Source organism: Podarcis vaucheri (genome assembly GCF_965113315.1).
Source record: "Podarcis vaucheri genome assembly, chromosome: 6".
Taxonomy (NCBI): domain Eukaryota; kingdom Metazoa; phylum Chordata; class Lepidosauria; order Squamata; family Lacertidae; genus Podarcis; species Podarcis vaucheri.
The window spans coordinates 89,561,824-89,575,474 of record NC_138764.1 but is presented as its reverse complement, the minus strand read 5'-3'; the positions used below and the strand labels follow the sequence as shown (position 1 = coordinate 89,575,474).

The 13,651-nt window shown below is 47.7% G+C and overlaps 1 protein-coding gene across 1 annotated transcript; it reads right to left on the bottom strand.

The window, feature by feature from the left end:
• Nucleotides 1–10,108: 10,108 nt before the first annotated feature.
• Nucleotides 10,109–11,680, bottom strand: LOC309534679 (uncharacterized protein). Its single transcript, XM_082226993.1, has 2 exons — nt 11,580–11,680; nt 10,109–11,487 (listed from the first exon to the last, which is right to left on the bottom strand). The coding sequence occupies exon 2, from the start codon at nt 11,223–11,225 to the stop codon at nt 10,806–10,808; it is 420 nt and encodes a 139-aa protein (XP_082083119.1). The 5' UTR covers nt 11,226–11,487; nt 11,580–11,680; the 3' UTR covers nt 10,109–10,805.
• Nucleotides 11,681–13,651: the final 1,971 nt, after the last annotated feature.

Below are 13,651 nucleotides of genomic sequence, written 5' to 3'. Positions count from 1 at the left end.
TTCATGCAGGTGAAAGTTAGCTCAAGGTCAATTGCCTCCCTCCCTCCCTCCCCAATCTATATATCCCCTATTATATCTATCAGCCAGTAATGTAAAATGGCACCTAAAACAGCTTATTTGAGGGCATTTCCCCTTCCCCAACCACAGCCAATCCTTTATTGTGGGTCTGCCTTACTCTCTTGAACAACTTCGTTGCAATTTTCCTTTCCAGCGTGGTCAATAGCAGAGGTGGCTGTTCTCACTGGTATTACTGCAGAATCCAACTTTAGGGCAAATCAAATAACCTCTCCGACAATTTTCTCTGTGCCATCAACAGTGGCTGCCTATTCTTCTCATTGTTTCCCAGCCTCGGAGAAATTACCGTTAGAGCCCATCCACAGCACATTACACATAAATGCCTGCATTTGTCTTGCTGTTCTAAATTGGAGATTATTTTGAGGAGGAGTAACAAGAACACCTATTCTTCTGAAGTGTCAATTGCAGGAAAACAGTGAGAGGGAGCATAATATCATCCAAGCCTCTGAATAGAGATGTGTAATGAGCTGTTAATATCCAACACCTCCTGGTGAAATTCTTTCCTTTGGTTCTTTCTTTCTCCTCCCTCTTTTTTGATGCTACCTGCCTTAACCATCAACATTATGTTTGCCATGATAATAATCAGTACATGTGACAGGCCCTGGACTGGTTAAGAAAGAGTTCCCACCCATCTCCTTGCCTTCCACCACTTTAAATTTCAAGCATCACCCAAACCAAGCTGTTGTTGCAACTATCCCAAGTAACTACCCCTTTACTCTTAAGCAACTAACTTTTTGTTCTCTAGGTGGCCAACATGGTGCCTAAATGGCATTGTTGGACTCTACAATTCTTATAAGCCTCAGGCAGCACAGCCATCAGTCAGGGATGGCTGGCATTGTAATCTAACATCTAGAGAGCACCAGATTGGCTATTCCTGCTCTCGGCATCTTTGAATGCCCACATTTCCAGTTTGAAGAAAAACTGTATATGAGATATCGAGTGGACATGGCACCATGTGAACAACCCACCATGCCTTAAGCATATATGTCTGTATACCTATGTATGCCATAACCTCAGTCCTCCAGACATTTTTCCCATTTGTGAGGAGCACAGCAAACAATAGGAAAAACGCATGCCAAAGTGTACACGTGGTGGCAAAACAGTGCAGCTTTCATACATTTCCAGTGATGGGAAATGTCCTTCTATCACATATTGTGCATAGCTGATATTGGTGTGCATCAAAGTTCAGGCCTATTTCTTTGGGAAGGGAGGAGGAGATCATTTAGGATCCTGGCCCTTAAAGTCAGAGGGGATCACAGTGCTGTGAAGGGGAGAGAAGGCTCCATTGGGTTTTAAGCTCAGCTTAAATGAAGAATTCATGGAAGGCGCTCAACTCAGTCCCAGCCTGAAGCCCATAAGCGATATTTCCATATTTTAGAAGGAATTAACATCTCGAATGGCATGTGAGTAGCAGGGATCATAGCGGCCAATTCTTCAGGGGAGTTTGATTCTACAGGGGTCTATGGGAACAGCCTAAGAACAGCTGCATAGCCTAGTGATGATGTTAGAAAAATATAGAAGGTGAAAGCATACTGGCAGATTCCAATGTGTATCTGTAGAAACCTCTGGCCTTTGCATGGCTGAAATGCAGCCTACTGTGCAAAGTTAGAGTCACATCCATTTCTCTACCCATTTTTGCCTCTGACCCACCCAGTTTGGCTCTGACCCCACACTGGCATGGGGCACTTGGAGTTTGTCCACAAAGAAATTCAGGCCTAGGAAAATTAAAGGGTTTTTGCCTGGCACTGAAATGATAGGGAAATACATACAAGATCATCTTTCCTTGGGACAGCATCCTACAGTGGGGGCCACCACCAAAAAGCCTTTCTCCCTGGTTGCCACCCACCTTGTTTCTGGTGGCTGGGGCACCCAGAGAAGCATCTCAGATACTCATCTCAATGCACAGGCAAATTGATACGGAAGAAGGCAGCCCAGCAGATGTCTCAACATGCTCTCTGACATGCTAGTTTGCACACAGACTGTTTTTTTAAAAAATCCAAACATGCCTTACTCCTTCATTCGTAGAAATGTTCAACAAATAAACCATCCTACTTCATTGTCCCCTAGCCTGTTAGTCTGATAAAGTACCCACCATTTTTGTCTCCCACAATGCTTTAAAGCAGTCCAGGGCATTGTTGGAAATTCAAAATGGCAGTCAGCTTCCCACTGCTGGGGCACATTGATCCCACTAGCTGCTTGAGGGTGTCCAGTCTGCTTCAATCTATAGAAGAGGAAAGACTATCATAGTCCACTCCAGCATGCAACCAGAGCAGCAAATCGTCTTCATCTATACAATACTCCATGTTGTGCCCAATTTCTCCACAGATTTTTATCCCCCTTTCAAGAGGTTGTGGCACTGGCCTTCACTCTCGTTTAATGTTTGTAAAGCACATTGTACATCCCCATTTGGAATGAAGACACTGAGGATGAGATTGAGTCAATATTGATCAAGGAAGCTGGAAAAACACTCAAGTGTTATGATGTATGACCAGCAGACAGCCTACTGGTCGATATTTTAAAGTTAGAACTTGGAGCAAAGTTACTGGAGGTGGCGGGGAAGGAGGGGGAATGATGCGCCGATATCAACCTGACGGATCAACAAACACCCGTAATAAATTATGTAGTGACAGAGACAGACAAACAGACCTGGATGCCATCCCAGGAGTATGCCTGGAGTTTGATAATCTCAACAGCATGGAAATGAGAGCAGGCAGGGTATTCATTCAGACAACCCAGGCACCTCAGAATGTATGCTCTCTCACCCCCTCTGAGGTAACTTGGTCATCTGTACCATCCTGCCAAGCCTTATAAATTTGACCACACATCAACTGTCACTGAGTAGCAAAATGGTTTGGTAAAATAGGTTTATTAGAGCTCAATGTTAGCTGTGTTTTGTGGCTGATATATTTTATCAGAGGGTCGGAAGGGAGTTGGTGGTGGTAGATACTCAGAAGTATGGGCTGTGTCCCACTAAGTTATACACAGAGTAAACCCGTTGGATTTTATGGGTATCAGTCATGTTCATTGTCTACTCTAAGTAGAGTTAACGCTAGATGTCATAATCATATGGCTGCCAGATTCAGGTTCTCAAACACCAGAGGGAATTCACTGTAGAACTACGGTAACTGATGCTGTGGCTCTGCTGAAAATTTCTCCTGCAGTTTTTCAACCATCCACTGTCAATTAATGAGGGGGAAAATCCACTTGAAAAAGTAAAATTCCCATGGGTTGCATTCAGAGTTTGTGTTTCATTTACCTAACTTGTGAGGAAGTTGAGGGGTGTTTGTGAATGTGCCTTCATTCTGCAAATCATCTCACTGGTGCTCCCTTCTGACTTCAAATGAAGAGCCTCACATGGGGCTTTTTTTCACATCAGGGAGCATAGGCAGCTAGGGAGGCTGCAGAGTGCGGGGGGGGGGAGTTTATTGGAAAGAAATAACACCCATAACCACCTTGCAAGAATAAGGCAAACTCAAAAACCTGAGCCCTTTTTTTGCAGGCGAAATAGTGGGATAGATTTTGGAACAGCGCTAGATAATATGAACTGGGACAACCTTTAAAGCCCTTAGAAGCCTATTTAGCTCTCACACACCTTAAGAACCACTTATGAACCTGCCAGACTTCACTATCAGCTTTGGCACCTTTTCAATGGTGGCTCCAGAATTAAGGGATCCTCAGAGGCTCCCTCTTGTCAACCTCCTGACATCACTATGACAGCTGTCATTGCCATCCTTATGTCATTATGACATCATTATGATATCAGGTGACTACTTCAGAGGGAGCCCCTCTCAGCACCCGTAAGCTGAGAGCGGTTCCATCCATTGTGCGTGGGGTTTCCCAATGGCAGCTAACCCCAGCCACACCATCACCTGCCCCACACCTGACGTCACACATACTGTTAAGTTGTGAGTTGACATAGCAGCCGGCACAGCGATTTCTTCAAGTAGCTCTTTTATTCTGGTAAGCTGGAAATAAACTGACAGCGAACAGCTCAGCCGGCCTGTATTTATAGTCAGCCGGCTGTCAACATTGTAACCATAACAGCTCAGAGTTCCCGCCTAAAATAACGGACGCGGACCTGAGTGAAAACTATCTACAGACCTGAGTGAAAACTATATACAGTATCCCCCTGTTGGCCCAGGGTGAAACTACACTACATAACACCCCTCCCCACCGAGATAAGGCGTTAGTTACAATCGTAATGGTTTCCTTATATACAGCACTCCGCGTAATGGTTCAATTAGGCACAAAAGCATATCAGTTACATTTCCCCTACTTAGACCAACAGTGATACCTGTCCAACAACATAGTCCTTTAAATAAGTTGGGCGCTTGGAAACTCTGCCAGACCGCCGGGGACTGGTAGCCAAGTCCGGAGGGCCACACAGTTCTCGCTGAGGCTGTGGTGCGACCCTAGGTGGCGTTGGAACCAACTCCCCTGGATCCGCTGCTGTGGGTGGAGCCTCCGCAAGTGGAGTGGTCTGAGTCTGTTCTGAAACGGCTTGGTTCGGCTCCACGCTGGCAGTTTGCGAGGGAGGTGTAGGTGGGGCCTCGCCATCTGTACGTGTCTCTTCCGGAGCCGCAAGTGCAGTTGGGGGCACCTCGGTAGTGTCCAAGTCCCCAACCCTGCGCCTAAGCTGGTCTATGTGCCGTCGCCACAAGCGTCCGTCTTCGAGTGCCACCTGGTATGAGCGAGGTCCAGTGACTCCCACTACTGTGGCTGGCACCCAAGGGATGTCCCCCACATAGTTCCGGGCAAAGACCTGGTTTCCTGGGACAAATGACCGTGGTGCGTTGGCACAGCCTGGGGGTTCAGCCACGGCAAAGTCTGGGTGTAGCCGGTCGAGCGGTGACCTGAGGCGGCGGCCCATAAGCAGTTCAGCAGGGCTCCTCCCTGTGGCCGCATGAGGGGTGATGTGTTGCGCGAACAAGTATTCGGCGACCCGCTCATGCCAGTCTCCCCGGTCCAGGCGCGCCAGTGCCTCTTTTGTCGAGCGCACCATTCTTTCTGCTTGCCCGTTGCTGGATGGATGAAAAGGTGCCGTTAGGGCATGGCGGATGCCCAGTCCCAAAAGATACCGCTCAAACGTGCCTGACGTGAACTGCGATCTGTTGTCAGAGACCAGGACATCAGGACACCCATGCGTTGCAAACAGGCCTCGCAGCACCCGGATGACAGCTTCGGTAGTGGTGGAGGGCATCAGGGCGACCTCCAGCCATTTGGAATAGGCGTCCACCACTACCATAAAGGTCCGGCCGTGAAAGGGGCCAGCCAGATCGATGTGCACCCTCGACCAGGGTGTCTTTGGCGTCTCCCAGGTGTGTCCCTTAGCTGCCGGTGGTGCAGGCCTCGACTCTTGGCACGCTTGGCAGGCGGACACCCAGGCAGTGATGGCATCGTCCATATTAGGCCACCAGACGTAACACCGAGCCAACGCCTTCATTTTGACAATTCCCGGGTGGCCAACGTGCAGAGCCTCCAGGACGCGCTGACGGAGTCCCTGGGGAATCACGACGCGGTCTCCCCACAGCAGACAGCCGCGATGAGCTGAGAGTTCATGTTGTCTGGTTGCGAAGGGCTGGAACTCCGATGCAAAAGGCCCTTGTGGCCACCCCCTCCACACCCAGTTGAGCACCCGGCTGATGGTGCGATCCTGGGCAGACGCGGAGGCCACAGTGGCAGCCGATACAGGCGCTGTCGGAAGATCCTCAATCAGAAGGAGCGATGAAGCTGGAGCCGGGTCTTCCACAAATGCTGGAAGAGGGCAACGGCTGAGGGCGTCGGCATGGCCCATCGATTTCCCCGGGCGATGGATGAGCCGGTAGTGGTAGGCAGCCAGGAAAACAGTCCATCGCAGCATGCGTGGTGAGAGGACCGGTGGAGTTGGACGATCACCGGCGAGGAGGCCCAGGAGTGGCTTGTGGTCAGTGATGAGGTCAAAAGTCCTGCCATAGAGGTATTCATGGAACCTCTTCACTCCAGCCACAAGTGCCAATGCCTCCTTGTGGAGCTGGCTGTAATTCCGTTCCGTCGGAGATAGTGTCCTGGAAAAGTAGGCGAGCGGTGCTTCTCTTCCATCTGGAAAACGGTGACTAAGGACAGCACCGATGCCAAAAGGTGAGGCGTCGCAGGCAAGGACCAGCGGCCTGGATTCACTGTACTGTACCAGCACACTGTCTGAAGAAAGGAGAGCCTTGACCGCGTTGAAGGCCGCCGTCTCCCGATGACCCCAGGCCCAAGGCGTCTTAGTGCTAAGGAGTCGGTGAAGAGGCTCAGCCACTGTGGCTTTGTGGGGCAGGAACATGTTATAAAAGTTCAGCAGCCCCAGGAATGCCTGCAACTCCGTTTTGTTTTTTGGGGTGGGGGCCTGCTGGATAGCGCAGATCTTGGATGTGGTTGGATGAAGGCCGGAGGCATCGATAAGATAGCCCAGGAACTCTACCTGTGAAACGGCAATCTGGCACTTCTCCCTCTTTACCTTGAGCCCGGCCTCCTGGAACCTGGTCAGCACGGCACGGAGGCGCTCGAACAGCTGCTGGTGTGAGTCTGCAGACACCAAGACGTCATCAAAATATGGTACCACGCCCGGAAGCCCTTGCAGGAGACGCTCCATAAGGCTTTGGAAGATGCCAGGAGCCACACTCACCCCGAACTGCAACCGGCGGCAACGGAATGCCCCCCGGTGGGTGACGATCGTCTGGGCCTCAGCAGTGGCATCATCGACAGGCAGTTGTTGATAGGCTTGGGCAAGGTCCAGCTTAGCGAAGACCTTACCCTCACCCAGGGAATGCAGCAGGTGGTGGACAACAGGAACCGGATAAGCGTGCTGCTGAAGTGCCTTGTTAATCGTGCACTTGTAGTCAGCGCAGATTCTCACCGACCCATCTGGCTTGACAGGCGTGACGATGGGGGTTTCCCACTTTGCGTGGTCAACCGGCTCCAAAACTCCTTGGGCGATCAGTTTGTCCAGTTGTTCGTCCACCTTAGCCTTGAGAGCAAAGGGAACCCGGCGTGGCTTTAGCTTGATGGGGGCGACTTGTGGATCAAGGCTAAAGGAGATGGGCGTACCTGTATATTGCCCCAAGGTGCCGTCAAAAACCTCGGCAAAGTCTTTGACCAGACCCTCAGTCTCTGCGTTCGAGATGCAGTTGATGCCGGTGATTTCCAGGCCGAGGGCACCAAACCAGTCTAGCCCTGGATAGTGGTGGAAGGAGAAGAAATAAACAAACCTAAAGAAATCAGGAAAGCCTTTCTGGCCTTCTATGGAGAACTTTTTAGAAATACAGGAAAGAATAAAACGAAGGAAATAGAGAAGTATTTAATATCCAAGAACATAAACAAGATCCCCGCAACAGACAAAGAGAAATTAAACGCTCCGATTGAGGTGGAGGAAATAAAAGCAATAATAAAAAACTTAAAAAATGGGAAAGCCCCGGGTCCAGACGGGTTCACCAGTAGATACTATAAAGAGATGGAATCGATCCTGCTACATCCTCTACAAGAAGTAATGAACAATATTTTGAAGGAAAGAGAAATACCGGAGACGTGGAAGGAGGCACTGATTACATTAATACCAAAGCAAGATTCAGAATTAGAACAAATTAAAAACTACAGGCCGATCTCCTTATTAAATGTAGACTACAAGATCTTTGCGGGAGTTATGGCAAGAAGATTTAAAGCCACTTTGATAAACAGTATCCATAAAGACCAAGCCGGCTTCCTGCCGGGAAGGCAAATGAAGGACAATCTAAGAAATATTATAAATATTATAGAATATTTAACAGAAAGGTGCGACAAACAAGGTTTACTGCTATTCGTGGACGCTGAAAAAGCGTTCGACAACGTAAGCTGGGAATTTCTATTGAAACAACTGGAATATATGGAAGTAGGTACTGAATTTTCCAACGGCATTAAAGCAATATACACGGAACAAAAAGCAAGATTAATAATAAATAATGTAGAGACGGAAGAAATAACAGTAACTAAGGGAACAAGACAGGGATGCCCACTGTCCCCACTATTATTCATAACGATATTAGAGGTACTATTAAAAAACATCAGAGATAACAAAGAAATCAAAGGCATCAGGGTTGGTAAGCAAGAGTACAAAACCAAAGCTTTTGCAGACGATCTGGTCGTAACATTGGAAGAACCATTAGAGTCAATAAAAAAGGTACTTAGAGAATTTGACCAATTCGGGGAGGTAGCAGGCTTTAAACTAAACAAAAGAAAAACAAAAATAATAGTTAAAAACATGCAGGCAGCCGGAATTGAGGAATTACAGAGAGAAACAGGAATAGAGGTAACAAAGAAGGTGAAATACTTAGGGATATGGGTAACGCCAAAAAATATAGATCTTTTTAAAAATAACTACGAAACAGTATGGAAAGGAGTTAAGAAAGACATAGAAACGTGGGGTAGGTTAAGACTGTCATTTTGGGGCAGAATAGCTACAATCAAAATGTCGGTATTCCCAAGAGTTCTGTTTCTCTTCCAAAACATTCCGATTATTAAAGGTAATAAGATATTCAAAATCTGGCACAGAGACATCTCCAGATTTATATGGCAGGGGAAGAAGCCGAGAGTAAAGTTCAAAATTTTAACAGATACGAAAGAAAGGGGAGGCTTCGCCCTCCCTGATCTCAAGATATATTACGAGGCATCTTGTCTATGCTGGATAAAGACATGGATAAAACTAGAAGATGGGGAAGTGCTAGACTTAGAAGGCCATGACAATAGATATGGGTGGCACGCTTACCTATGGCACGAGCGGAAGAAGAGCCACAAAGGATTTGGGAATCATATATTTAGGGGCCCCCTGTTGGAGGTCTGGGAAAGATACAAGGAGTCGTTAGAACCCAGAACACCCCAATGGCTATCTCCATTAGAGGTAATGGCCATCAAAAAGGTTAACATGGGTACTAACTGGGTAACGTATGAACAACTGCTTATGAAGGAGGAAGGAAAATGGAAAATGAGGCCCTACGACCAGGTTAAATCTCAAGTACACGATTGGCTACACTATCACCAAATAAATGATATGTTCAGGAAAGACGCAAAAGAGAAAGGCTACGCCGATAAAAGTTCTAGGTTTCAAACTGAGATTTTAGGGAGCAATACAAAAATATTATCAAAAATGTATAAGTATCTATTGGATTGGAACTTAGCTGACGAAGAGGATAAGGCGGTAATGATCCATTGGGCCAAAGACCTTGGCCGTAACATCTATTTTGAAGAGTGGGAAAAACTCTGGAAACAACACCTAAAATTTACGGCCTGTGTGTTACTCAAGGAGAACTTAATGAAAATGTTTTATCGCTGGTATCTGACCCCGGTTAAGTTAGCCAAAATGTATGGATCCTGCAATAAATGCTGGAAATGTAAGGTAAGGGAGGGTACCTTCTACCACCTGTGGTGGGAATGCCCAAAGGTTACAGAATTCTGGGAAAGTATATATGATGAGATGAAAAAAATGCTAAGATATACCTTTAAGAAAAGACCAGAGGCGTTCTTGCTAGGTATGGTAGGAAAGGAAATTAAGAAGAAAGACTACAAATTGTTTCAATATGCAACAACAGCAGCAAGGGTCCTAATAGCAAAAAATTGGAAGCAGGAGAGTATTCCAACAATGGAGGAATGGAGAAGTAAATTATTAGAATATGTGGAGATGGACAGGATGACATGTAAAATCAGATATACAAAAGATCAGAGGTTTGTTGAAAATTGGGAAAGTTTTACGAAATATCTGGAAAGCTTAATCGATGAACAGACAACACTAGTAGGCTTCCTAGGAGCTCTGTAAGAGGTAAAGGGTAAAGCTAAAAGAAAATGGATAGATGAGAATGACTTATGGCTTTACAAACTTGGAAATGCGGATTCGTTGATTTAATGTTATTTTGGACGATTCGTGGAACGACTGAAGGAAGTCAACTTATTTTCTTTAAGTGAATGGATATGAGTTTGGATAAAGTTTGTTATGTATTGTAACTTTTGAAAAACCAATAAAAATTATGCATAAAAAAAAAAAGAAAAATCCTTGAAGGCGATCCGGAACCGGCCAACGCCTACCACGGGAATGTCGTTTCCCTGGTAGTCTCTCAGGTGTACGCGGTGAGAGTCGAGTTGCCTTTTGGACACTCTGGGTACCAGTCTTTTGAGGGTGCTCCATGACACGATGGACAGGGCAGACCCGGTGTCGATCTCCATGTCACATGGAGCTCCTTCAATGAGCACCGTGACGTTCAGCTTGCGTCGCGTCGACGAGTCGGTTTGGCCAATCGTGGTTCCAGACGGGCAGCGGCAGTTGGTGAGAGCAAAACAACTTTCCTTGGCAGACTGGAGTGAAGACTTGGACTTGCGAGTCGATGAAGGGGGGGTGTCAGACGGAGCCGATCGGCAGACCTTAGCGATGTGGCCCCTTCTGGAACACTTCCTACAGATGGCGTCTCTGAATCGACACTTGGCACGGGAATGGTTGCCTCCGCAGCCAGCACATTCCGGTTGGCCCTTGGACTTCTGTTGGAACTTCCTGCGCTCCCGCTTTGTCTGGTGCACATCATCGTCTTCACTGGAGGATGCCTCATCACTGCTGGCCTCTTCATGATGCACCGGAACTGGCTCCCTAGCAAGACGCGGGCTGCTGGACTTGCGGATCTCCTGGGCGGAGCGTTCAGCAGCTTCTGAGGCCACAGCCTCCTCAATGGCTTTCTGTAGCGTGAGGTCTGGCTTGGCTAGGAGACGCCGTTGCAGACGATTCGATCCATCAGGGCATCGTCTAAGTCTCGGAACTCACAGTGCATTGCAGCCTGTCGCAGGGCGGTGGTGTAGTTGTTGATTGACTCCCCCTCTGCCTGGTTCCGGTGGTAGAACGCATGGCGGGCAGCAATCTTGGACGGCTTTGGTGCGTAGTGGCTGCGGAGCTTCTCTTGGATCGTGTCCCATGGTGTTTCCTGGACTGCTTCAGGCGCAACCAATGCTCGGGCCGTCTCAAACACCTCAGGCCCACAGAGGCTGAGGAATAGGCCCCGCTTCCGATCCTTTGATACTGCTGTCAGCTCGTTGGCTTGGAGGTAGCAGTCGAACCGAGCGAGGTAGGAGTCCCATGATTCAGATGCTGGCGCAAACGGCGGTAGAGGCACAAGTGAAGCCATGATTCCGATGCCGGCGTGAAGGGCGATGGATGGAACACAGTGCTCCAGCCAGAACAGTCAGCTCTGAATTGGTTCTGCCCAGTGATTTCGCTCAGTGATTTCGCTCTGTGATTCAGCTCAGTTCAGAGGCTGGCCGCATCTGGCTGTGCTCTGATGTCCATCCATCCCATCCTCGTCGCCAGTGTTAAGTTGTGAGTTGACATAGCAGCCGGCACAGCGATTTCTTCAAGTAGCTCTTTTATTCTGGTAAGCTGGAAATAAACTGACAGAGAACAGCTCAGCCGGCCTGTATTTATAGTCAGCCGGCTGTCAACATTGTAACCATAACAGCTCAGAGTTCCCGCCTAAAATAACGGACGCGGACCTGAGTGAAAACTATCTACAGACCTGAGTGAAAACTATATACAGTATCCCCCTGTTGGCCCAGGGTGAAACTACACTACATAACACATACAATGTCAGGTGTGGAGCAAGAGGTGTGCTTTGGGGAAGACAGCCCTGCTGGTCAGATTAGGACCCCTCCTGGGTTTAATTTTGTGGGAGGGATTGAGGTTCCTCACTGCTGCCCCAGTTCCTCTTACCATTCTTGGATTTAGAGAGTATACAGCAATATTAACCATTAAATGTGAATGTTTTGATTTTCGGAACCAATCTACACCCACAAAAGAAAGAGATACTTGCTGAGAGGGTTACTAAGGCTGAAGTTGTCACCCCACTTCCCTGGCAACCCCACTGAATTCATCAGGACGTTGTTTTGAGGAGACAGGATTAGGATCACACGGCTAGCCCATTTTCCTCCCACATAACAGCTTGATGCGGATTACTCAGTTTTTGGTGTGTGAGATCAGAGACTGTGCTGTTCGTCAGCTTTGTTTACTTGGAAATATAGAGGGGGGGTTTTGTCAGACATTTAAACTCCTGTTTCACAGGCGAGCGAATATAGCATTGTCAATAAAAGCCTTTTGTGGGTTGCGAAGAAAAAGATCCTTCACCAAATACGGATGCTTTGTGCAAGTGAGTTTAAAGTCCCTGCTTCGTTGTTAATTGCACCTGGTTGATACCAGAAGAAGTTAGTGTGTGAGAGAGAGTTGTGTTGTGTTTGTCACTGGGAAATCTAAATCTGCACCGCCTACCGCTTCATCAGTAATGGCATATCTATGTGCAAGGACACACAGCTGCATTTCAAATAGCGTTTGCGTGCTCTGCCATTCACCATCAGTCTTCGGGATGCTGATGAATGTGCTGACAGACAGAGGCTAATTGGCAGACAGTACGGAGTCGGTTTTTGATGACACAGTGGAAATCATCGGAGACGGAGAAGGTAACAAAGAAAAGTTTAGAGGGAATAAGGAAGGAAATCCAGACAGGGACCATTTCGCATGAGGAACGAGGGCAATCTGAAATGCAGCGGGAGGCCGCAAGAAAAACCACAGGCCATGCAGGAAGGAAAGAAAAGGCATGGTGGGGCGGGAGGGGGAGGGTTAAGCAGCAAAATCCAGCTTCCCAAGGGAGAGTCTAATCCGACACACTGAAATTTTAGAGCCTGTGTGGACTTTAGTCCTGGGCACGCTTCCACATTCCAGTTTGAAAATCAGAATAATCCCAACCTTCAGCCCAAGGTTCACGAACCTCCCAAGCATGGGTGTAGCCAGAGAGCAGCGGAGGAATCTCCCTCAGGGACGTCCAAACAGTAGATGGTGATCTACTGGTGGATCCCCAGCTGATCCTGGTGTAATAATAATAATAATAATAATAATAATAATAATAATAATGTATACCCCGCCCATCTGGGGTTTCCTGGGCAGCTTGCAACAGAATATTAAAATACAATAATCTATTAAACATTAAAAGCTTCCCTAAACAGGGCTGCCTTCAGATGTCTTCTAAAAGTCTGATAGTTGTTTTTCTCTTCGATATCTGGTGGGAGGGCGTTCCACAGGGCGGGTGCCACTACCGAGAAGGCCCTCTGCCTGGTTCCCTATAACTTGGCTTCTCGCAGCAATGGAACCGCCAGAAGGCCCTCGGCTCTGGACCTCAGTGTCCAGGCAGAACGATGGGGGTGGAGACGCTCCTTCCGGTATACTGGACTGAGGCCGTAGATCGCGGGATCCTTATCGTGTACAAAAAGTTAGAGGAAGAAAGCAAAAAAACTCTGTGCAATCCTCCCCCAAAAAAGCTCAGCAACTCTGGGCAATCCACCCACCCCACTCACGCTCCTCCTCCCTCCAATGACAATGGGTAGATCACTGCCAGTTATTTTATACTGGGAGTAGATCACAATCTCTTGGGAGTTGCATGTGCCTATAAATAAATAAAAATACTTAACTGACCAGTGATGTCACAGATAGCTCAGTTTACAAGCCATCCACTTGTAATACCCTGCAAATGTAGGCCTAAACACTAATTGGCTCTCTACGCTACACCTT